At 35.5% G+C, this 26,353-nt stretch overlaps 1 protein-coding gene across 2 annotated transcripts; it reads left to right on the top strand.

The window, feature by feature from the left end:
- Positions 1 to 26,182, top strand: Myd88 (myeloid differentiation primary response protein MyD88). Of its 2 annotated transcripts, none has more exons than XM_081741496.1 (8): positions 1 to 235; positions 3,515 to 3,683; positions 12,024 to 12,217; positions 15,546 to 15,641; positions 17,770 to 17,897; positions 18,783 to 18,948; positions 20,337 to 20,505; positions 24,805 to 26,182. In XM_081741496.1, exons 2-8 carry the CDS (start codon positions 3,532 to 3,534, stop codon positions 25,274 to 25,276), a joined length of 1,377 nt encoding a protein of 458 aa, XP_081597622.1. In that variant the 5' UTR covers positions 1 to 235; positions 3,515 to 3,531; the 3' UTR covers positions 25,277 to 26,182. The 2 variants fall into 2 exon arrangements, with proteins under 2 accessions (XP_081597622.1, XP_081597623.1); XM_081741497.1 differs by lacking the exon at positions 1 to 235 and adding an exon at positions 237 to 364.
- The last annotated feature ends 171 nt before the right edge of the window (positions 26,183 to 26,353 follow it).

Here is a 26,353-nt window from a genome sequence, read left to right as displayed (position 1 = left end):
TTAGTAATTTCCAACCCTGCTGACACCTGATGCTTTTCATCTGCTTTAGTAGAAAGTTTCTCATTATTATGTTTCATCAAGTCGGTAACGAAAATCCTATCAAGACAGAAAAGTTGTGAATAGAAGAAACAAGTTCAGTGGATAATAAAAAGAGGTCAAATAATGATTTCAAATCGAAGTGAATAATAGTGACGACAAATTATACACGACAACATAGCAGGACGTTGAGTGACTGGTTGGTATTTCCCCAAAGTGTAAACAAATTTACATTGCAAGTTCTATAGTTCCTGTTATATAGTATATACAAAGCTGCATCATTTCCCTAAGGAGCAGGACGCTCATACTTTTAGGGATTATTCATTGAGTATGTACGAACTTACAAAGGGGGTAACAAAGCGACTTTTATTTACTTATCGACTGATACGAAAATAAAAAAATAACGTACTTGTACTTTATATCTGCATGTGTAGTGCCCTTGTACTTTATCTATGACTATGTGTGTGGGGGGGGGGGGAATTTAACTCGTATCGCATGTCTTGTGCACATGGATACTTCTTACTATTGCACTATGTAGAAAATGTGTGGTATTTCATGTAAAAGTGGTAATAGAATACAGAAGAAACGCAGATCAGGGGATTCTCATGTATACTATTACCTTTTTAGTGTTAAGTAAGCAATTGTTAAACAAACATTGCTGTTGTAAACTATTACTGTTAAACATTAAAATTACGGATTAACAGAGTAAGGTTCTAGAATGCTGGCCTGCACGTATAGATGAAGATGTGATAGTAGTAGTCAGGTTGGTTCCTTTATTTTCCAAGCTCAGTATTCAATTTACATAATGCCGAGCAAACGGTGGCGAGTAAATGCGGGTTAGTAGCCGGGTTGATAACTGTTATGACTGAATGGGGATAAGGGCCAGTATTCTAGAACCCTGTCAAAATTAGTGGAAAAAAAGAAAAAATGCAACAACTATTGCTAAATAGGCACTTCAGCTTTTGAGTCTGTTCCGGTTCAGCGAGTTTGAAGCTTGAGGGACGCGCGGAAGAGAGAAGGTGCGTCCGTAGGAACAGGCATGTTAGCTACGGTTGTTATGTACCACGGGGTAAAAATGTGAAAAAAGGTGTGGCAACTTGTGCTAGGTGGTCATCCAATCAAACGTTGCATTACAATTGCGTGGAAGTGAATAACTTTTTGAGCGCTATTTCTATGTTTACAGTTGAACTACATGCTTAGCACATATATGAATAAGTACGCTTAAAATTAGTCTTTCTTCGCGAATTAATATATTTTACTTGTAAAGTTTCGAAAAAACGGTATTGTATTGTTGCTTCGCCTCTCACTTTTACAGATTTACAATATAGCTATACAATACCGGTAACAATGACTAGAAAGTACTTTCTCTTAAGAAAAGAAGAAAATAGTGCTTTATTTTTTTCTAATATTATATTCGACGTGCTGTTTAACTTTCACACAACCACTATCACTTTCCGTGACTCTTGACCATCACCCGTACAAGTTATGATTACACGAAGAGGAGGTTCGTTCCGTAACCCACAACGCTCCATTAAGGAAACTAGTACAACAAAGGATTAAGGCATTAAACGTATGCGAATAGGGTGAAGTTAATGCCAGTGTGTTTTCTGTTTGAACTTATAAGCAGAGAAAAAAGAATTTTAAAAAACTTGGTTCGCTACACCTTTCCGCTTTACCAATACCAGAAAGTCCAAAAAAAATTTTTTTTTTTTTTGATACTTGTAAACAATATTGCTGTACTTACGTCAGAAAAAATCGTAGTAATAAAATTTCTATGATTTTCAAGATCAAAAAATGGGTTCATTTCTAGTAATATCTTCCACATTATAATGAACAGTTTATTAAAATGAACTTTTGGAAGATTAATCATATCTAGAAAGGGCCTGTCCATGTCAAGTGTTCCAGAGGAAAAAATTGTTTTTGTTTGTAGATTCCTTCATGAATACTGAGTCCAAAAATTATAATTTTCATTTTTGATCGTTTTTTCAACTCCGGTGGCATCGATTTTTGTTTGCAACACACGCTGGTTCTTACGTTTGTAGGGGCAGCCTTAAATTACATTGCTCAGATCTAGTGAACCCTAGGTTAATGCAACAGAAACCATGTTATTCAGGAAAGAACAGCCTATCGTTTGTCCAGTACACATTTGATGAAATGTGTATGAATAATAGTCCAAATCCACCTAAACCGTTGACATCGAAATTGACAAATATGTAATGTTCGAAGGCATATCACTCTTAGGCTTAATTGTTTGCGGATATGTAACTAACTAGACGTACTATATTTGAGTGTGATTGAGTCGATTGAGGGTATGAATGAAGGTTAGGAAAAATGTCCATGTCTGGTATAAATATCATGTTTGAGATTTATCTACAAGTCAAGCAACAGTACGTTAAAAATCACACACACAGTCACAGTCTGCCGCGAGTTACATGATATAGACATATAGGGTCGGGTTTCAGTGGCGAAACCGCTGATAAGGAACCATAGCGCTTTAACATGGGCCGCTGATGATTGTTCTGGAAACGTGGGATATGGTCCGATGAGTCGTGTTCAGGTTATTTCAGATTTGGCTGGCGCCCAAAAAAGCATGTGATCCGCAGTGTATTTACCCTTCCATGAAAAATGGCGGTGACTTGATATTGCTGTGGACCGCAATGTCGTAGTTTTCAGTGGGTTCTGTGCTAACGCTTTCGATCAGATGGCTGTCCATCGTGATTATGTCGTTATTTTTGGGAACCGGGAATTCTATGGTCCAGGGGTTGTTTATGGACAATTACACCATCTGTGGTCCGCTTTGAAGATACTGATCCGACTCAGATTTTCGCCTCCATCCTCTCTTTCGGAACTGTGATGCACTGCACGCGTAACAGTGTAATATTCCACTCGCTACCAATCACGACCTCTGTCACTCCATTTCAGAGCTGTTCCGTGGGTGAAAGGGAGTCTAAAACCATATTAATTTGCTAACTTGCATTTTTTCAGGTGTTGCCATTATTTTGATAACCTTCAGTATATATTCAATTAAAAGACAGGTATTAAAAGGATGAAAAAAGGAAATATACATAAAATTTAGATGATTTATATATTTAGTTATTTGTACTACGTGTTTAATTGGCTTTTCAAAGTATTTAATTTTCCCAGGATTTCATCTAAAATAGTGTGCCATCTGAAGATACCTGTAACTTGACAGTTGCAAATTCCGTAGTGATCTGAGATAATACGTCTGTCTCATATTGGGGTTCATTAGATTGTTTCTATACATGAGATAACAGTTGAGATGTATCGTAACTTCGATTTTTTTTTTTTTTTTTTTCAGTCAGGCAGCTACATATCCGTTGATTTTTAAACCAGATTGACACTAAAATAGTGCAGGCCAGTGTGGCAGTAAACGAAATACACTGTGAAACTTAAAATTAGTGTGTGAATATCTGTTGCTGTTTGTGGTTTCACATTTTTATTTTATTTATTCCCATAGATTAATATAAATCCGTGATGGCTTCGGCACCAGAAGTGGTATCACCTAACAGTGTTTCTTCGGGCTTAGAGAGGGTTCCAATATGTGCTTTGCAATACAACACCAAAAGCAAATTATGTGGAATGCTGAATTCTGTCAAAGTAATTCCAACAGATAATGGATTGTTGAGGTAAGATATTTTTTTATATTACTACAATTTTTTTTCTTATTTTGAATCTGGTGTGCCCTATGCTTGGCAATTATCGTAAAATTATAAGTGAAGATAACGAAACTATAAATAGTTTTCCTTTTTTCTTCATTTAATTCTTTCTGTCTTCAAAGTTAAGGCCGTAGCTTTATTAGGAGGTCCCATTGTTTAACTTTTTTTTAAAAAAAATATATAACCTTAAAATAAGCCGAATATTAGTTTAAAAAATTCTTTTGTGGTATCATTTTAGTGACTCGTTGTGCCAAGCAAATGGGTAAAATATTAAAATAATGATAATAATAGCGTATTTTTTTTAATTTTTTATTTTTAAAAGCAATGATTTCATTAGTTCGCCATTAAAAAGCCATTTACTAATTTTCTATCCGTAATTAACATTTTTCACTGATTTTTTTTTTTTTTTTTTTTTTCACTGTAAAATACTTTAGATTGAACTGATTACGGAATGCACTTCCTTTTGCTCATGCGTTGATTCTAACTAGTTGAAATTTGCGATTGGATTTCGGTCTGTTACTTGTTCTCTTAAAACAATGACTGCAGTATTTATACGTCATTATCGGTTCAGGGAAGACTATCTGCGCCGCTTAGTACGGAAACGGCTGAGAGAAAGATGCGATGGATGTTTTTCAAGTGTCTACGACGTTGCTACAAAACGAAGAATAAGAAAGTAGCAGAACTTAAAGTTTCTACTACCGAACTAATTTATTGCATGCGAGAGTGACACGTGATTGACATATGTTGTGATGAAAGTGTGAAATTTGCGGCAATTTTTTTTTCGTTTTATTCTGTTATTGTTGTATAGTTACCTCAAATTATTCAATCTTCAAGTGCATTTTCATGCAATTGAAGCTGACAGCTCACTTTTCTTGTATGCGATCTCTTTAGCTGGTTTTAATTATCAAACTTACACCAAGGTGTACGTTTTTAGGTCAGAATCCCACTGAAGTTTACAGTAGATAAAATGAGATTTAAAATCATTTTTAAGAGGAGTTATTGCATTCTGCCCAAGTTCGCTATTGCCATTTAAATCCATGGTAATCTATTTCTGCTCTAATTCTCTTATCATGTGAGATATCGTTGTGCTCTTTTTTTTTGTTAGATAGATTAAATTGTATGTAACAGTTGTCTGTAGTTCTTTCCTCCATTAAGCATGGTAAAATAACTTTAATTAATAAAAGTATTAATAAAATATCGAATTGACAGCTTGTCTAGCAATTACTCTCCATCAGAGAAACAAATTGTTGCGTAAAAGAAAAAGTAAAAACAGGGATTTGTAGATTGTACCTTTTGCTAAACGTTCCTGAAATCAAAATCTATTTTAAATGCATATTAGCAAAACTATTACGTAAAAAAGAAAATGGTACGTTAAAAAAAAAAATCTAGCCAGCATAGGCGGCGTTTGCTGCAAGCATAGACCCACCCACTTTCTGACGTCAGCGCGGAGTGATACTATTCCTTGCAGTCTGCCTCACTCAACTTCTTGGAGGCGCGAAATACGAATTCACTTCGTTCTAAATCGGCTGCTTATGTCACGTTCGGGAATCCTTTCCTCTGTTGGTAGGTTTGTAATCTCCGAATTCCAGGGCGAACGCATAGTGTGTTCTTGTTTTGCTTCCGCACTGTGTTTGTGCAGCTTTGAAGAAAGTAATCGTTAGGAAAATGCCATCTCAGAAAAGGAAGAAGAGCGGCCTTTATCTTTCTGCAAGAAGGAAGAAAAATCGAGGCGAAAATTTAGCTGCCTGGAGGGAACGGACAAAGTTAAATGTCATTTGTAAATTTTGAAACTATTGACAAAATTTTCTTCTTAATTTTTCATTCATTACTTGGGTAGATTTTTAATTAAATTTTTAGATAAGTTGTTAGTTTAAGATTTTGATTTGTAATTTAGTGCACCGAATACCCTAAATGTTGATGGCTTTTCTATCAACTGGACGTCTTCAGCATAAAAATTCTGTCTTTCTTTTATCAAGTATATCACTGTTATGTTTATCACTCATCAGTAAAGACTATAAGTATTTTGATACTTTGCCTATGCGAAAGAAGAAGTAAAGAGCTTGAAAGCAAATTGTAAAGTAGGCGAGGGTGGTCGCATAATTCACAATCAGTAGCGTACCGTACGTAGGAATTTATTTCGAGGGGTCCAAACTCCAAATGAAAAAATGAAATCTTTGAGTTTTACGTCCCACGGTTATGCCGGTTAGGCTAAAGGAGACAGTGATAATGAGTAATGAATGAAATGGTGGAATGAAGAAAGTGGGAGGAAACGGGAGAACCCCGAGAAAACCCACGCACACGGTGTTTGTCCACCACAAAGTTCACTTGGCGGGGGCTGGGATCGATCCCGGGACCCCAAGCACCAGAGGTGAACGCTCTACCACTGAGCCACCGTGGTCCAAATGAGGGTATTGTATATCAAAATTCCTAAAATTGCTCCTAAACTTAGGCTAAATTTATACAAAAGTCGAAATTTCGGGGGAATCCGGACCCCCAGGACCCACCCCCTGCGTACGTCCCTGTTCACAATCCTTATCAGAAGGGCATTCTCGTTTTATAAATATTCTCGGTTCTGTGGCAAAGTAGCGACCGAAATCACTGAGGGAAAATCAAAGGAAAAACACTTTACTGACTAGAAAATCAGGTGGTCTAAAGAAGGTTACGAGAAATTCAGAAAGCTGGAGTCATTATCCTTTCTAGGACCTCACAAATAGGCTATAATTTTCAGTACATTTTGTTGGTGTGCTGCAGATACATTTTTGGTATTGTCTCACCTATTACTGCTATTTGACTTCGGTTTCTCTTTCCGAACATAATTTCAGAAACCGGGCTAGTATTTAGTCAACGGACATTGCTAATATTAAATGATAAGTTACAGTACCATGCCAGTGATAATAGTTACCCTGGCAACAAATACTAAAAACTTTTTTTTTTTTTTTTTTTGCGAATACCACGCATCTAACATTACACGTGCCTGCAGCTATTTATTTCTTTTCTTTTCTTTCTTTCTTTCTTTTTCTTTTTTTTTTTTTTGTTTGTTTGTTTTTGGTGAATGTCTCACTTTACTTGTACGTATCGTAAGGTGAGGTTACTAGCGCAAAAAAAAAAAAAAAAAAAGTTTTGCACTTGAAGTGATGCAGAAAGAAAACGGAACTTAAAAAATGGAGACAACTAATGATGTCTGCCCGAAAGTAGGTCTTTAACCCGAATATCTCTTGGCAAGGTAAGCCCATGGTGGTTTGCCATTATCTTCTATGGGATTATGATTACGTCCAAAGGACGAGATCTATAGTTTAACGTGAGACACGAGCCACTTGTGTCCCACAGGGAATTGAACCCAAGCACTGATTAGAATGCAAAAAAAAAAATGAAATGAAATCTTTGAGTTTTACGTCCCACGGTTATGCTAAAGGAGACGGTGATGATGAGTAATGATTGAAATGGTGGAATGAAGAAAGTAGGAGGAAACGGGAGAACCCCGAGAAAACCCACGCACACGGTGTTTGTCCACCACAAAGTTGACTTGGCGGGGGCTGGGATCGAACCCGGGACCCCAAGCACCAGAGGTGAACGCTCTACCACTGAGCCACCGCGGCCCCTGGTTAGAATGCGACGAGCGTAACCACTCATTCCACCAGGGTCACTGTATAGTATGTAATTGACTTGTATTTTGCATATTTTTAGTGTTATATATTTTACTATGAAACATGCTAATATAAGGCAGAGGTAATATTATCAATGATTATAATTCTGCTAGAGTAAAGCAGAAATATCAGGGCAGCAACAGTCCCTATTGGCGAAACTTTCCATTTCTCTCTGAAAAACCATATTTGCCCATCTCCAGTTAATGATGATAAGTAATCATATTCCATATAATACAATTTTCACAAATGAGAATGGAAGTTCAATTAGCTACAAATCATAATAGGCCAAAATTGTAATAATAGGTATAATGATAAATAACAAAGTATGGAGATTAGAAGTTTGCCCCATAAACTCCCTGATTTGACATCCGTTTCACCGTTCCAGGTTTCTAGGGGTGGCCACTGATTTATCAATGAAGACTGTAATACTTAGGGATGGGCACGAGCGAGTTTTCTTTGAAACTCGACTCAACTTGAAACAGATATCTTTGAGCTCGACTCGAAAACTCGGCTCGAGAAATTTCTTCCAACTCGACTCGAATTTGGGTCAAGTTTCGAGTCGAGTCGAGCTAATTTGAGCTAAACCCTGTGTAGTTCTAAGTACTCTCTTCAAATATCCTACATAGACAGTATAATTATCAATGATGATGATGATGATTATACTACTACTACTACTACTACTACTAATTATTATTATTATTATTATTATTATTATTATTATTATTATTATTATTATTATTATTATTATAACACTGTGTATAAGCATGAAAGGTCGGCGGTTTGGACTGAAATACTTAAAACTAGTTGACTATTGATCTCGGTCTTCGAGGAATCTTCAGGAGGCAAGGACATCGGTCACGAGGTTCTGGGTTTGAGTTCCGGAGGAACAAGTATTCGGGCTTGAGCCAAAAATTGTTAACACTCATAGAGCGTCGGCCAACATGTTCATAGCTGCTCGGCCCGAGTTTAGGGTTGTCAACGGCTTGATGATTACCATTAGATTTTTTGAAAAAGAAATCATGCAATTTGGGTGGACTTCAGCCTGAAAGTCTCAAACTCCGTAAATCTTCCACTAATTACGGTTGAGATGATATTCTTAGGTATAAGGAATAACCCAGGCAAATCAGTTCACGGGGGAATTTTTTCTGTTCCTGGGTTGGCATTTATGTGGGACATATGCTGAACTATTAGAATGTAGTCCCTGCGCCGGTACCAGAAAATACATAATTTTCTTCACAAATATTGGTAATTCATACTTAGTATCGATACCAGTACCCTCGTTCTAATATCAATATTTGTAAACTGTATGCACTTTTGTGTAGAAAGTAAAATGTATAAATTCTGAAGGGAAAACATTGCACAGAAACGTTATATTCGTATGTTAACGTACTTTTTTGTATGTTGTGGAAAGTGACCCCAACTATGGGGTTACTTTTCACCAAAGTTTATATTTCAGTAACTATGGTTATACTGAATGTTTACTAATGAACTTATACGAATGTTTTCCACACATATCTAGCTATAATATGTTTAAAATACAGTGCTCTAAATCATTACGTTTCTAAGTTACATGCGATTTTCTTTAACCCTTAACGAGTTTTCGTAACCATTTGGTTACACATGTTTTGATCTTGCCTATTGCGTTTGAAGACTATTATTTTTAGGTATTGTTCCTTGTGGTTATTTGTGTACATGCTTTCCGCGATCCAGAGAAGCTATTGCTTCCTGGTGACAACTCTGGTAAATTTTACGCGGAAGGTAGTCTGTGGATATATTGTTTTGCAAGCAGTGCCGGAAACCGACAGAAAAGATAGTGAACCGTTAAGGGTTAAAATTCCTTAAATCGTGTGCAAAGTACCGATTGTCTTACGGTACCTGCAAAAGAGAGAGGGGATGGGAAAAGAGACAGAATCGAAACGTAAGTTATTCAGTGTATGGATAATATGTAAATATAACCAATTTGAGCATGTGTCTTTTTTTTTTCATCTTGTTGTTTACTATGTAGTCATTTAAGGGAAATAATGGACCCAATACAGTGTCTGTTTCTGTGATATGAGACTTTTTATTGTATGCAAGTTCAGTATATAAGCACTTTATTTAAAAATATACATATTTACTTACCTAATTTCGTTTTGATTTTCAGAAGGCGACTATATGTACAGTGGCGTCACTGGGTCTTATTTGGGGGGTTAAAGCCCGGAAATTTCTTCCAAGCTCCCCTCCCAAATCTCACACTGAAAATACGTTATATACTGAGAAATTTATTTCAAAAGTAAGATTCTAACACGCCATCAGTAGACTCATGATATATTGGGTTGTAGCTTCAACAAACAGCAACGCGTTCTTTATAGAGTTCTCAATGTGAAGTTCAGTCTTCGGCGAGCGACTACAGATACTTGTTGATGTGTTAGATTTAGCTGAGAAAAGCAATAGCTATTATGATTATGACGTAATCAGTGGTGTATTTAGGGGGACTTCCGGGCTTAACCTCCCCCCCCCACGAAATCTTACTATAATAAAATAACTGCAATATCTTGCAGAATTTTCACATTTCCAGGCAAAGCTCCCCCACCCGAAAGTTAGGAAAGCCCCTCCCGAAACAAAATCGTAAATACGCCACTGGACGTAATTATACTTTTCTATCGTATTTCTCACTTGGAAATGCTATGTGAACTGAACTTCTCATTCCTTTACTTCTTAGTTTCCGCAAGGTGAGGTCTCAACTATAAACTATCTCATGCGGCAAATTTTAGATGGATAACTTTTAAGAAATTTTATATGTTATTTATTATTGCCTATTTTTATCTTATTGTATTACTATTTCAGGCAGGTCAGAAGTCGAATATAAAAGTAAGATTGCTGAGAAAGAAGTTTTTCATGAAGTATTTTTAAGAACTGAATGAATCGATGAAGTACAAGAATGTGCATTTCCGCAACGATAAAAGTGAAACAAATAAACATGACTATGATAACAAAAATATGAAAGCGTAGAGCAGTAACAATATCCCCCCCCCCATTCCCTCGCCCAAAAGTGAATTTCATTGTGTCCTTGATTGAAGATGATTCTAAAATACTAAACGGAGTTTTGGGGTTGTTGGGGAATATGCCCCCCTAAAGATCTTCAGCCCCCCAATAAAAATATTTTAGTGACGCCACTGTATTAGCATTTTTTGCGTGTGAAGTATTGTGATATACGTTTCTGAAATTGCATAGGGCATATGCTTTCTTACAATGGGAGACTAAATACAAATCTTCAGGAAACGCAACACAGCAGTTCTCATTACGAAGTCCCTTCATCTTTTGACAAACTGAAAGGTCTCCTCCACAGCTGGAAACCGTGTCAATGGACTGTGGAGTGCGGGAATAATTTTACTATCTGTCCGGCAGGTATCAAAAGTCTGCGCGCGCGTTTTTAAGAAGAACCTGTGTTCACAAGTTGTGAGTGTGTGTGTGTATTTGTGTGTGTGTGTGGTATGTCGCTTATTCATATCTCTAGCGCTTGCAGAGTACAGGGTAGTTTCGAAGTCGACTACAATGCAACTTCATTGCCATTCAAGCATCGCGGAAGTATTGCAGTAAACTGTCCCAGAAGTATAGGATTCATCGTTTATGCTGAGATCAGTGTCTGTAGGGATGTCAGGAAGGTTCACTATGATTGTTTTCAAGCAGTGAAAAGTTTTAAAGAAAGCTTATAACCGAAATTTACACGTTTTATTGATGAGAACTATTTTGGGCGGAATTTCAAGGTTACCATATCTGATATGAAAGAATTGTCTAAAGGAAAAAAATAATTCAACAAGAAAGTTAACGTTCTGTACGAATTCTGCAAGAAGAACAGTAAGAAATTTGTAGTATCTTTTGTGTGAATACGTCACCTATGAGAATATGGTAGAATTTTCCTAACAAATGACAAAACAAGAGGAAAATGTTAAGTACCGATAACGATATTTAATGCAAAGTGGAAACACTACAGGACGAGTTCGACTGACAGACGAATGGCCACACCTACACTACCCTTCTCTCCGCTCCCAGAACACTGAAATCTGACATGCTCGAGAAGTAGTGAGGGCTCTTAAGTCCTAAGAGTTTTTTTTTTTTTTTTGGGGGGGGGGGTAATACGCCTTTGTTAAGTGCAAAGTGTATAGTTAAGTTTTAGAGAAGCTTGTTTAGTGACTCTTATGTCAGACTGCCAGTGGACCTGATCACGTCACCGACTTAAAACTAGGAATTAAAAAAAAAAAAAAAAAAAAAGTTCATTGTTTCCGAATATTCCAGTTATTGGCTCGAAACTCAAATACCCACTACACAATTCCTAATGCAACTAACTCAATTTTCTGTAACACATCAACTTAGCATTAAAAAAAAAATCACTATTTTCAAATCATGGCCTCCGTATACGCCATCCGGTTGAGCCCCTGCAAAAACAAGTACTCCGCTCATGAACGTTGTAACCTTTGCTGTGACTCAGACCCCTATCGATAAGCATCTAAAGTACTCAATGAACATATCGTTATTACTACATGATACAGCTGTATTCCACTGAAGTAAAAACATAGGAATATTTCTGAAAGTACGTCATAGCTTAGATGTTTAAATAGTTCACCGTATGGAATATGTTGTAATGTTTTTAAAAGGTTAATTTAACTCTGTTTTTTCTTTCTTGTAGAGACTGGAGAGGTTTGGCTGAGCTCTTAGAACTAAATCGTGAAACTATTTCTACTTTAGAAGTGAAGTCTGACCCTACTGCAGAGATTCTAAATCTTCTTTCCAAAAATGTTCAATTAAGATTGAGCGATCTGCAGACATATCTTGGTCATATGGACCGTTGGGATGTGGTGGATGATACAAAAGAGATGCTAGGTAAGTAGCTTTCATATCCTAAATATCTTAAATGGAATCAAATTAAATAGTAGTATAATGTTCCAATGATTATATTATGTAGGCTAAGGAATGCGGAAGATGAATGAAAGAGTGATTATGGAAGAAATGATAAGAATATAGTACAGGGTGTCTATCGGTCACGAAAGCCACGAAAAAGTCACGAAATCAGAAAACGGTCATGAAAGTCACGAAAAAGTCACGAAATTTAGCTTTTGGGTCACGATTTTTTTTAACTCTGCAAATGTAAGTACAGATTATAAAATTTTGTTTTATAAAACATCAAAATTCAACACCAAAAATGTCTATGGTCGGCTTTAGACGCTACCAAATCGCAAGCAAAGTACGTTTGTATCGCATGGATGAAAATTCGGCCTAATTCGCACCCAAATTCGCTCTTGAAAATGTTAGGAAATTTTATGATTTGGTAAAGAAAAGGTCACGAAAAAGTCACGAAATTTCATTGTGGAATTTTAGTAGACACCCTGTAGTAAGAGGAAACATGAGAGTTTCGAAAAGACCGTCGACCCCGTTGTTGACCGCCACAAACTTACATTTCCCGAGATCGAACCAGTGACCTTTCGGACAAGAGATATGAGATGTGATCAAAAAATATAGTGAATAATTTTATTAGAAACAAAATAATAAGCTTGCATGGAATTTGATTTAATCTCCTTCAAAGTACTATCCTTGGTTAGCAATGCACTTATCCCAACGTTGAATCCATGACCGGAAGCATTTCTGGAAGGTTTCCTTTGGAAGGTCGTTGAGCTGCTTTGCCGTGGCCCTCTCAATGTTAGGAATGGTGTCAAAACATTTTCCTTTAAGCATGGTTTTAATTTTTGGGAAGAGACAGAAGTCGCATGATGTTATATCTGGAGAGCACAGCGAATGTGCACAGACAGAAATATTTTTTCGGCCAAGAACTCACGGATCAAAAGTAAGGTGAGTGGTGAAGAAGGAAGCCATTTGCCCGTGTAATCGGTGATTAAGATGCTTTTCACGGACCATACGAGATGTTTAGTTCTTCGGAAAGTTCTCGAATAGTCATTCGCCTGTTTGGACAAATCATTTGTGCCACTTTCTGCAAGTTTTCATATATTTTTGACGTCGAAGGACGTCTCGATCGTTGCTGTTTTCAACCGACTCCTTGCCGCCTTTGAATCGCTCATACCACTTCTAAATAATCTTCAGTGCCACCACGTCATCGGCATATACTGATTTTGACATTTCGTCAGCTTCTTTGGCACTTTTTTGCAGCTCAGAAAAAAACTTTAATGTTGATGCGCGGCAGACACTCTTAACACGTCCTCACTCTTCTGTCTCTGGAAGCCAACTAACATGTCACAACTCGTTCAAACTCGACACTGACTGTACCAAAAGTTTAGGCTATCAGGCTTACTAGTTGAAATGCATACAACAATGAAAGATGGCACTGTGCAACTATATTCACCATACTTTTTGATCATACCTTGTATTTAGTCTCTCGTTGACCCTCTGTGTTTCCTTCAAATATCGGTTTTAACTTAGCTAACCAGTATTCCATAATTTCAAATAAGAAAATAAAATAAATAAACAAAACACTATTGATGAACGAACAGGAATTTGAATGGTAGTCTCTTGCGTATAGAAATGTAGCTAGCCAGTTTCTATTAATGGGCCATAACTTTTTGCTTACCTACTGTTGTTGTTTATTACTTTAGGAACCGTATACAAATGCATTATGGCCAAATTTTTCTCCCAATAAGAATAACTTCCATCGTCCTGATGTATAAGCAACGTCTTAAATAATGTAGAAGGTAGCATTTTACATTTTACTCAGAACACCTTCTCATAACTACTGTACTCAGATTTTCCATGTAAAGACTAAAGAACAATTCTTAATTCAATTATACTTGTTATATCTGTTTTCCAACGAGTTTTGTAGTGCCGACGAGGATCTTTACACTATTAATACGATACAATATAATACGATCTATTTCCAGTACCCATTGGGTGCTTGAAGAGCTAGCCGAGCAGTAGGTACTAACTGTGCTATGTTTGTTTGAGGCTTAGAGAGTAGCTGAATATGCCATAATGCCAAAATCGAGGAATTTGAGCTTTATTTTTGAAAAGATCTTACCGTATTAGCCAAAATCAAATCTTGTAGCCAGTGGCGGATCTAGAAGGTAAGAATTGGGCGGCAGTCAGAACCAGATTATGATAGGTATATCATAAGTTTATTATAAACTTTCGAAAATATATAAATAATAGCCTAAACTATTTTCGTCACTCAAAAAAACTAGGGAGCTTAGGGCCCCCCGGCCCCGGGCTAGATCCGCCACTGTTTGTAGCATATCACTGCTTTTAGCAGGATTGAAGTAATTATGTAAGCTTGTGGGGGGAGGAGGTACTTTTAACTTCATAAATGTTTATCGTGGTATAAATTTAGATTTTTGCGGTCATTTTTAAATACTTTGTGAAAATAATACAGTAGGAAGTCGAAAATCCGAACTAATTGGGACTACAGGTAGTTCGGCTAGTCGGAAATGACCAAAAAAAATGTCATTTAGGCTTAAATATACTGTACGGTATGCTCTTTTATCGATACAGTGGTTATACAGTACATACTGTAATTACAATACCGTACCTAAGGCTTCTTACATTTAATGTTTCTGAAGAACCTGCTCGTACACTAAATTACACTGCTCTTGTAACTCACATTTAAAACTTAACTTGTATAGGCCTAAGGGAAAGTAAAAACAAAAATATGTATGAAAAGTAATTACATATGAGTGAGTTTTTGTAAAAACACAGACACAGCGCCGACGGACAACTCTATTGTTTGTTTATCGTTAGCGCTAAGACAAAATGTAAAAAGCTTCTAGGGACTGCGTTCGGATTATCGACGTCCTACAGTATATATAATGCACGGTTCGAATTAACGGAAGAGAGAGGGGGATTTCGCCCCTATGTCACAACTTATCCCCGGCTGGCGACAAGAAAATGTCTTCCTTGTCGGGATATATTTTTCGGTAATGTTGTTATTATTATTTAACTAGTATACATATGTTAAGAATTATGATTGTTTGCAGTGTAATATTATAATACCGTATATTTGTATATATTGCGCTGTTTTTGTTTATTATATATATATATACATACACTGACAATACACAGGCACCCCCCTCGTCCGGAAGTTTAATTCGAACACTGAGGTATTTTTTACATATTATTAATAATTACGATACGAATACAATACATTGGGTAATTATAAGCATTGTAATGAAGTTCAAATTATGGATTATTTAAGAGTCTGGTTTTCTTTCAGAACAAGATGCTGAAGAGTTCTTGAAAAATGAAGAAGCTTCAGAAAAATCAGCTAATCCTTTGGATGCAGACTATGAGCAATATATTCTGACACGTGGTAAGTGTGTGACTAGTGTTAATATAGAAAGGCTTTCTGGAGAAATTAGTGTGTCCGATAATTGTGATGCCTTTTATTCAGATTTTTTACTTTATATGACCTGCTGTTAGCTTATTTAGTAATATCTTGTAAGTACGTTATGTTCTATTATTTGAGAAACAAGATTCCAGGTTTCGACTTCCGATCCAGTTATACTTCTTCACTCTGAATTTTCAATGAATTTGTACTTATAGAGGGTATACTATAAACAAAAATCGTCGAATTTCTGTATTTCATATGTAATATGTAATTTCATCATCATAAACATCCATTAATGTAGCACTCAGGGTTGGCTGGTTTAAACCATGGTGGTTTAAACCAAAAAACAAAAAATGTTCGCAAAAGTGTAAGTGTTTGTAAAATCTTGATGAACACACATTTGTGGGTTATCACATTTCACTCCTGTATATTATTCGTATTATATTCAGACCTAAATTCCCCATTCATTACTCAAAAAGATTATACTACAAAAACAACTTTTTTTTTTAAAGTTTATAAATGTTTATTTTGTGATTTTTTGCAGTTGTTATTATTGTTATGTAGTTGCAATCGAAGAAAAATTCTAAATATTGTTTCGTTTCAATGTTTACTATTGATAAAATACATCGAAAATGCCGTACTTTGTGTGTGTGTGTGGGGGGGGGGGGGGTCATACAGACCCCACGAGAGGCATTTAGTGAAATAAGTATCTTTGGTATCTATTTATGTATAAACGAGTCTGAGCCAAAGTGGACTCAAATAATTCGTATCTTTATTCACTTTTCTTATTGATATGCAGATTAAGTCGGTGTATTTCTTTAATTTGGACCAATAAAAGTCGTTGTTAACTAACTTGAACTAAATTAGTTATTCTGTACTCCGTAGTACTTTGAAATTGTTCATATGTAATTCTGTGTAATGGTTTCACTTGTGCAGCTGTTTATCTTTTTGTCCTTCTGAAATGACTCTTGACAGTTATATTAAGAAGCATGTAAAGATCAGTTCAACGTATTTTTATCAGGATTCCTTCGTGAGTGAGTCGGCAGACGTATCGCATTTGTGGTCAATTAGTCCTGGTTCCGAGTTCAAATGGAGGACAATTTCTCTCGGATGTAATTCGAGAAGCGGTTTTTATTCCGCTTTAAGCTTATGTGACCCCTTCCATCATAACCCTGTTGTTGCATAATAACATCAAGGCGAAACAAACTTATTTCTGTCCATATATGATATGAATATATAGAACAAATTATTTAAACCATAAAAACCTGGTTTAAACCCAAAAAAAAACCTGGTTTAAACCAAAAAACCTGGTTTAAACCAAAAAAACCGTTTTTTTTTTTTTTTTGTTTTTTAAATAAAAACCATGGTTTTTGCCAACCCTGGTAGCACTGCATCGACTTCAAGAGTAGAGATGTCTGATTAGTCAGGGAGCAAACTGGTTGGCATAGTGATACGATAAATCCAAAAATAACAAATTCTACGAGATAAGAACTGAAACTTTTCTAGTGTCGTGATGAATATAGTTGTTCTGGGGCAATCAGTCAGGTGAGTTGTAGTCGCCCAACGTTTCGAGAACGGACAACATTGTTCTCATGTTCAGGGTGAAATATGAGGCACCAAAATAGCCTTTATTATATAGATGCTGGCAGGAAGCAATAGCAATACTAGAAGAAGGCAATAACCTCAATAGGGATACCGGTCTTCAACTCAGTGAAACATGGCTTCCCCCACATTGAAAGAAAACGTGTACAAAACAACCAATCAGGACTGGCTAACCAACCTAGTCAACCAGTCAAATACAACTGAGGAAATAGACTGACGCTGATTGGACGTCGTCATTGACCAATCAAATTCCGCCCCCTTCCTGCCAGCGCATTTATAGTAAAGGCTGTTTTGGTCTCTCATACTTCACTCTGAAGACGAGAACAATGTTGTTGGTTCTTGAATCGTTGAACGCCGTAGAATTCACCTGGTTGATTGTCTATATTCAACAAATTCTATATCACTAATTCCTCCAAGTACAAAATATTGTCATTGCGATTTTTAAAAGAATTCTTACTGGCTAAATCCTGCTTTCATCTCACTAATATGTTTTTTTAATATTTTACAGATGACGTGAACAGGTTAGCCAGAGGTTTGAATCCACAGCATTACGATGCATTTCTTTTGTATGTTAAGGAAGACGAAGAATTCGCTTCTCAAATTGTTTATCATCTGGAAGAAAAATACGGTCTTAAGGTGAAGTATAAAAAATACTTGAGGATCTTCTTTTGCTTTCCTATATTTCTTTATTGTAGTTTAAGTGATGTATAAATTGTTAAACTAAAAGAAATTTTGCAGAAGTCAAGTTTGAAAAGAAACATTAAAGAAAAATCTTACCTTATTATAAATCTTTTCCAACAATCAAGTAAAACTACCAGAAAAAATATATTCCAGACATTCCTTTTTGTCATCGTTAGGATGAAGACAAAAAGGTTGAAAATACACACTTAAAAATTACATAATGTATATATTTACATACCACAAGGTCCGTCTTCATGTAAGGCCAATCTCAGCTATCTATAAACTGACTTTTTATGACAACATTGTTTTCTGCTTGGCAGATGGTGATTTTTTTTTTTTTTTTTTTTTTTTAATCTGCTGCGACATTTCTTCGCTTCAATAAAAGTTTGTTTGTCTTATGTGAGGAAGGAGGACGCAGGGGAATGCTGTGGTAGAACGTTACATTTGTACCTTATATGTGAAGAAAATTTCCTAGGAAGATTTTAAAATATAAATTTTGATAATTCAATCACAAGGGAGATCACATTGAAGTTTGTGTATGTATTATATTTATTTGCACCATACAGTTAAATAAAACGTTCTTTTTTTAATTTACAAGCTGCCAACAGGATACTCTTAAGGTAATTACATCCGTCTTTTACGTTGAGAGACTATGAAGGTGGATTTTCTTTCCTCAGTATAGAATTTGTGAATTGATGTAGCGGAATATGATAAATGTGTTGATTGTAATAAAGTAAATTTAATAAGAGAGTTCAAACCATCTTAGCTCAATTCCTTAAAATGAAATCTTTTGATTGTCAGAATTTTGGCATTTTCATTAATGTTGATATTCTGTTTCAGTTATGTTTGAAAGACCGTGACCTTGTGGCTGGCATCTTTGAACATAATGCTGTTATGAGGATGATTGCTGAAAGATGCAACAGATTGATTGTCATTGTGTCCTCTGACTTCCTCAAGAGCAAGGAAAACACATTTTTCCTTCGTTTTGCTCAAGCACTTGGAATAGGTAATTTATTTTTTGCTTACATTCATACTACGGAAAAATTTTACTTTTTTGGAGTTTGCAGAGTGTTGTAACAGTAAAGTGGGGAATATTATAGCATTACGTAATGACATTGTAATGAAATTATTAAAAGATAAATAAAAATACTAACACTGTTGATTGCATTTGATTTGATCAAAAATGCTTCATTTTAGTATATTTCAAGGAAATATTTTAGTGTTGTATTTCTGTTCCTTTATCGTGTGAACCTTTTTTTTTTTTCTGTCTCTCTCTCTCTTTCTTCGAATCTCGTAGTTGGTAATGTGGGAAGCAGAATTCCTAGTTAATACAAGGTTTCTTAAAAAGAATTGAGTTTTCAGGAACCAGTATATATTGTTTGTTTCTGCATACTATGGCGTTTTTGTCGTAACTGTGAATTCGCACTTTCCTTACAAGATAGAACATAACCGCTATATAGATAGGTCGATCTGCGTTCAAAAGACAATTCCGAGGAAAGTGGATAGGCTGTGTAGATCCTATTTGTGTGACTTAGCCACCGCGAAGTCCCATGCCAGGAGACACGACATTGATCGCATAATCATGCGGATGAACGAATTGTCACAAGCAAAGGAGGATATCCTATAAACACGACTATCTATCTTACTCAAAAAGAATGCAAATTATACGGTAATATAACTTTGAACGTTTCGGCTAAAATTTATTGTTCTCTCCACAGATCCTTTCGGAAAACTAACGTTGCTTGTAGAATAACATCTTGTTGATTACTTTCTTCTGTGCGTCGTAACTCATGTAATTTCTGTAGTTTTTTTAACGAAATGTACTTTCTATTTGTTCATAGCTTTGGTGAGGCGATGTTACTTTACCGAAGCTGTTACACAAGTATTTTAAATGTATATATTTGGTACTTCGGTCAGTTTTATTTTATTAATACTGGAAATGTACTTATATACTTCTTCTTCTATGCACCAACCGGTAATTGAAACATTACTTTGAAGCCGCACTGGGTTTACCTGTGTTTCATTTCACTGCACTGTTAACCGTAATTGATCGAAGACGCTACAGGATTTCTAATGTACAGACGAAAGGTGTAGTTTTATAAGCAATGTTAGTTTCAGAAAGGATCTGTGCTGAGGGTGGCAATAAGATTTTGCTAAAATGTTCACAATTTAATTATAACTGTTTTTCCTTCGGAGAGAGGGGTAAGTACTGTGTTAATACATACTGAATATGCATCCTATTAAATCGAGTAACGATTTGTAGGCTCGGTATTCCCAATACTTTTGAAAAAAAAAAAAAAAAAAGTATTCTATTAATTTCTATGGAACACTTCATTCATTCCAATATTCACTGGACATTTTTTTTTCTATATAGTTGTGTATTTTTCTTTCCAGAACAAGGAAAACGGAAAGTAATCCCTTGTTTATATCAGCACATCAAAGAGCAACTGCCTCCAGAGCTGAGTTACTACTTTCTTCTGAATTACACTCGGGCAGGGACTCTTTTTGATTTCTGGGCCAAACTTAAAGATTCCGTTTCGTCACCAGCAGCACCAAACATGAAGTAAGTATTTTCTTCTATTGTATCGTTCAAATTTGATTTTAGCAAACGTGAACTTTCTATTTGACATAAGCACGTATGACAATAAGGTAGATCGACAAGCATGTTATTGGTATAGTAGCCAATGTACAAATTAAGCTGATTTTTCTAAAGAAAAAGTAATAGCAGTATTATTTGAAAAATTGAAATGAGTAGTTATTGAATAGACTGGGTCACAGTAGTATAATGCTGAACTCTGGTGCGAGAGGTACGTGGTTCGATCCCGGGACATGTATGAATAACGTCTGTGAGATGTCTTGGGATTTTCCCATTTCTTCCCACATTCTCATTCCACTAGTTCTTGCATAATCATTCCTTTTCATTAATCATTTCTCTCTTTTAGTCATTGGACTTCAAGATTTGATTAGATTTCATTCTACTTTATAAATTGATATATTCATTGTCACTTTGTATTTGCACAATTTTCATTTTAATTTCGATTGAAAAAAAATTAAATTGATTTCATGTGGAAGTTAAAAAATTACATATAACTCTGTCCATCACGACTTTAGAACTTACTACACGAATAACTAACACTTTCTGACCAGAGTTTAATATACTTATTTATTAAAACTAAAATAAATTGTTACAGTTTCGACAACTTATCGTTGTCTTCATCAGACACTCAATGAAAGAGATCTTAGGAACATAAATATGTACTCAAAAGTAAAAGACCAAACACACCTTATTTGTTTGGAAACCACCTATGTTTTTCTTTCTCGGATTGACACCTGTCCAACCGGACATATTTTTAGACTCTCATCTGTGCAACTGTGATGCCAAACACCTTTCATTGTCTTCCTTAAATGCATATAACCTCAAACGTATCTATCTATCTATCTATATAAATAAAAATGAAAGTGACTATGTTTGTGACTTATTAACTCTTGAACCACCCGACCGATCTCAATCAAATTTCCAACATAGATGAGGTTCGAGCCTGGGATGGTTTTTATCATTTCACTTTGACGGTGCAACTTAGAGGAGGCGAAAGAGGGATATATATATATATATATATATATAATGGAAAATGGCCGATGTTAGTATCGAATTCATAGCTTTCGGGGTCGTTGAGATTAACATTGACACCTCTCCGCATCGTGGGGGAGGGGAGAGGTATATCGCTTCAGTAATAGTAAAAAGTGACTGACTAATGGAAAATATTACTAATTTTTTCTTATTTTAACCCAGCAAAGCGAGTAATTGACGCAATAAAACATTAAAATTTAACAATATAAAAGTGTACAGAAATAACAAATTATAACTATAATAATATAAGTAGAAATAAATCTAGTCCTTCTCTCTTCCTTCGATTTGTTCCAATACTTTATTCCATAGTCCACTTGTCCAGTTCATTAATTTGTCACTACTTTCTTTATCCATCGTGTTTCCTTCCATTTCCTTATTATTGACCTATTCTCCCTTCCTAGTTCTTACATATTTTCCCAATATGTCTCATGACCCGTATCTTTAACGTGTTCGTAAATAGCATTATTCTTTCTTCCTCTTAAGCCTCACGTCGTCCCTATGTTGTTTCACTAAGTTTTTCCCTGTTTCCCCAATGCATGTCATATCACAATTTTTACATTGTATGTTATGCCTACACTTTCATCTTTTTTCACATATGTCCCTCCGTCTACTCATCGCTTTCTTAATCACGTTCAGAACTCTCCGTCCCCTTTTTCGTCCCGGGCTCGATTCCCGGAGGGGGTATAGTTGAACGACCAAAGTGGTTCGGATTCCACTATAATGCGTAGATCCACGTCTCGTTTAGCCTAGCATGCATAACCGTGGGACGTAAAACTAAATCAAACCAGACCGTCCTTCTTTTCTGTACGTCTTTACTCCACCTTTTCTTAATAAGCTCTTCAGCATTTCGTCTTCTCTCCAATGTGTAACCGGCCAATTCTAAACTTTTATTTTTATTGTATTTTTATTTTAAAATGTAGTAACATGTCTTTAAAAAAAATAAACAATACTACACCGAATTTCATGTGTAAAAACCCACTGAAAAATGTTAAAAATTGTTATACAATCTAGTCTGTAAATTCGCTTTTTGTGCTGAAGACAGCTTAACTTACATAATGAACTTTCTCATTATGTAAATCTTGCCTTAACAAATTCCATCGTCTAAACCAAATTCCGATTTTTATATAAACCCAGATCTATAAGTCAGTCTTTTGAGCGCGTGGCTCTGCTTCATAACCTCGAGCACTTTGGGTAACAACCTCAGCAAAAGTAATAGTATAAAACCTTAAAATACTTCCGAGATAATATGGCGTGTAGCTAAATTTTATATATCGTACGTCGGCTCTATGTTGCTCTAAAACTAAAATTATATCTTATCTTTAAATATCTTTGTCAATATCTGTAAAAGTTCAAAAGAGTAACAGTTATCATCAAATAAAAGCCATGTCTGTAGACTTGCTAGTTTAAGTATGTACTGAGATTGTGTTCTTAGTGACCAAGTTACCAGACAATCACTTTAATCAAAAATAAGCAACTGCATGCTTAAATTAGATCTGTCAACTACCATGTGTGTCGCATCACATAAGCAGTTCACAAAGTCATTAATAGAGACACGATTTTTTGGTAATAGAGACACGCGAAAACGCGAAATGTAACAATTTTGTATGAAAATGTTCTGTATCTAAAATATATAATTTTTCACTATTTGTTAGGCCATATAACGCTCGCGATTAAACACTAAATTTACGCAAAATTACGACGCTTTTACGGTTTATTCATTACCATTATTTGGCAGTTATTAGCAATATGATGAAAATTCCCATTTTTGAGAAAATAGCCCACCATGAATTTTTGAAATTTTACATGCAGTTACAAAATGAGCTCTAAATGGTATCTAGTGGTGAAGTGGATAGTGTGGAAGAAGTGTTACGGGGTATGTTAGATGAGCATTCAGAAATCGCTGGAAAGTATCTCCAACTAATTTACATATCAATTTCGAATGTTGATGTGAAGAGGGCTCGCACTTTTTGCATAAGTAAACTGTGAACACTAAAGTTACTTTTTTTCAATTAATGTTCTCTGTGTTCGTGTTTTGTTTGTTTGTTTAAATGATACCTTTAGTCAGTGAGAATGCTTAGTGTTATATTTTAAAAACTCAAATATTATTTAAATAGTAATGCGTGAGCTCATGCCATGATGATTGATGGGTGGAAATTAAGGTGAAATAAAAGGTAACTAATTGTAATTGCCAAGGAAAATAGTGTTGTCACATTGAATTTTTATTCACCGATTTTACCCCGCTTTACACATATTTTTATAACGAAATTACGAATTCTTATTTACCACAAAATCGTGTCTCTAGTCATTAAAACTAATTACACATTGAAGCTTGTGTCTTTTATTCACGCAATTCATAAAACTCTACTATCAGGAGTGTAGAAGAGTTTGGTTTATTTAGGTTACTAAAATTTCTCGGAACGCACCCCAAATTTTATGAATAAACCAAAAACATAATCACAAATGCTCTCTATCCCGTGCCATTTCTTCTTTTCCTTTTCCTCTCTTTTATCCCTTCCTTTCCTTTTCTGTTCTGGTTTTCCTTAATTTTTTTTTTGTCGTATCCGAGAAAGGAGAGGAAATGAGCTCGTTCTTAGAAATGAGCTCCTCATATTTTACGAGATATATAAGCTGTACCATTTAGATTTTATTTCATAATGTGTTTGACGAAGACAATGATACATTGTCGAAAATGTAACATTATTATTTTTTAAAAATAATTTGCTTGATCGTAATTTATTTTTAATTAAGGCAAAGGAGTTCCAAAGCTAAAATGAACGGTAATTAATACTATTTTAGAAATATAACTACGCTTGTATATGCTCAAAACATTATTTAAAAAATAAATTGGGCTCGAAAGGGAAAGAGAAGTATTGTCTGTAAAATATTATAATAAAAGTGATTCTCATTTGGAGAAAAAAAAATTAAGAACCATGGAATTAGTGAATTCTACCAAATAGTTACTACAAAATGTCATATTAAGTGAGGACCTGAAGAATAATCACTAATCATAAAAAAACTGATCTCATGCTGTTTGGTAGCTCAAGCAACAGAGCATCCGTAAATAATGGGAGAGGTCAAAATGGCCTATTTACAGAAAATACACTGGAGTGAGTCGGTTCAATCTAGAGTTTATTGGGTAAAGAAAAGTTCAATGAGGGATGTTAACAAACGCTGGTATAAGTATGTAGGATTCTTTTTGGTAACAATACAGTTATTATATCGATTTATTCACAGGTCAAGTGTAAGAAATTGGAGTTCGAGCAGCAGTGCAACCCAAGGATTAGCAGCTCCTGTTGCTGAGCATAAGAGCAGCTCTTTACGATCGTCACCTGTTCAAAATGACATCCAGTTGTCTAAATGTAAGAGTGTAGATGAACTACGGACAGCCGAGAAAGTTAGCAGTAATTCTATTTGGTTTAGCGATGAGCAGAAGGACAATGAACGTAATCTTGAGTTGCCATCTGTACCAATTAGTGGAAGTTTCAATAGTTTAAGCCAAATTTCAGTGCAAAGTGAATTGAGTATTGTTAGTGTGGCGGACTCAAATGCGCCGCTATTAAGCTCCACGTCCAATAACGTGAATTCTTCAGCGTCGGCACCATCCACGAAGAACAAATTTCTGCCCTGGAAGATATTTGGGAATTCAAACAAAAAAGGCGGTGAAAAGAAAAAGCATTTATTTAAGAAGAAGGCTGTAGCTTTTTAATGTGGAAAATACTTTTGTACTGTGTTGCTAAGAGATGTAATATATGTAAGATAACAATAAGCAAGCAAAATAATAATAATAATAAACATGTTTTAATACGTGCTTGCGGTTTTTCTGGATTTTTCTGTCAAACTGTGTTAACTTAGCAAATCTCTAAAAAATTTTTCTGACTTAAGCGCCAGTTCTGAAAACCAGCTGCCACAATTATACAAATCCAAATTGAAAGGTAGGCTTACATGATTGGCCCTAAGACATAGTTACTGATATAAAAAGTTCAAGCTTACCTTAGTGTATAGGCAATCTCGCGAAGGTAACAGCAATTGAAGGCAATATAAATAAAGTTTCAACACGGTTTTATGTCTACGTACATGTACTGTAATTCGAGCACTAAAATACCAATTGTCCACTGTTTTGGATAGATCAAAATCCTCTAATGATGGGTCATTCATGTTAATAAACAGTAAATTATTAAGGCAACCCGCCCCCAGTGATGACCTCAAATTGTTCCTTATTAGATTCATTAAACTAAAACCGTACAAGATCATAACGCAGATAACACTTGATACAAGTTTTCCTTAGAAGCTCGCTTAACTTCATTCCCTTGCCAGGCCCTTTAAATTCATACTATTCATGAAGAACGCTTGGTTTTCGTTTTTCCAAGTCCATGGTAGATCTCACTAGCTGCCAAGACTCGTTTTTCCAGTCGCTATGGCAAGCTGGCGCCGGGGATTTTTCGAGCCCTTCTTAATAGAACGTCTTGGTGGATCCCATTTTTTCACTGTTTTTGAAATAATGGATTATATCAAAATTTGGTTTTTATAGCCAGTCTAATCCTTAGAAAGTACTATGAAACAAAGTTGCTGGTGCATTTTGAGGTACTACCTGTGAATAAAGATACCTTAACTTTACTAATCTAGTATTGGTAATTACTATTATTATTGAATATTGAGAAAGTGAGTAGTTCAAGCTTTAGTTTTTGAGAATAGGTTTCTAATGTATGCATTTGTATGGTAAAGTGTATTCATGGACATGATTCTCTTTCACACCAACCTAGTTTCTATGAGTAGATAAATTGTC

The sequence above is a fragment of the Thermobia domestica genome, chromosome 15, assembly GCF_964235325.1.
Source record: "Thermobia domestica chromosome 15, izTheDome1.hap1.1, whole genome shotgun sequence".
In the NCBI taxonomy this organism is placed as follows: domain Eukaryota; kingdom Metazoa; phylum Arthropoda; class Insecta; order Zygentoma; family Lepismatidae; genus Thermobia; species Thermobia domestica.
Note: the sequence above shows the minus strand (reverse complement) of the source record. Positions and strands in the feature narration are given on the sequence as shown.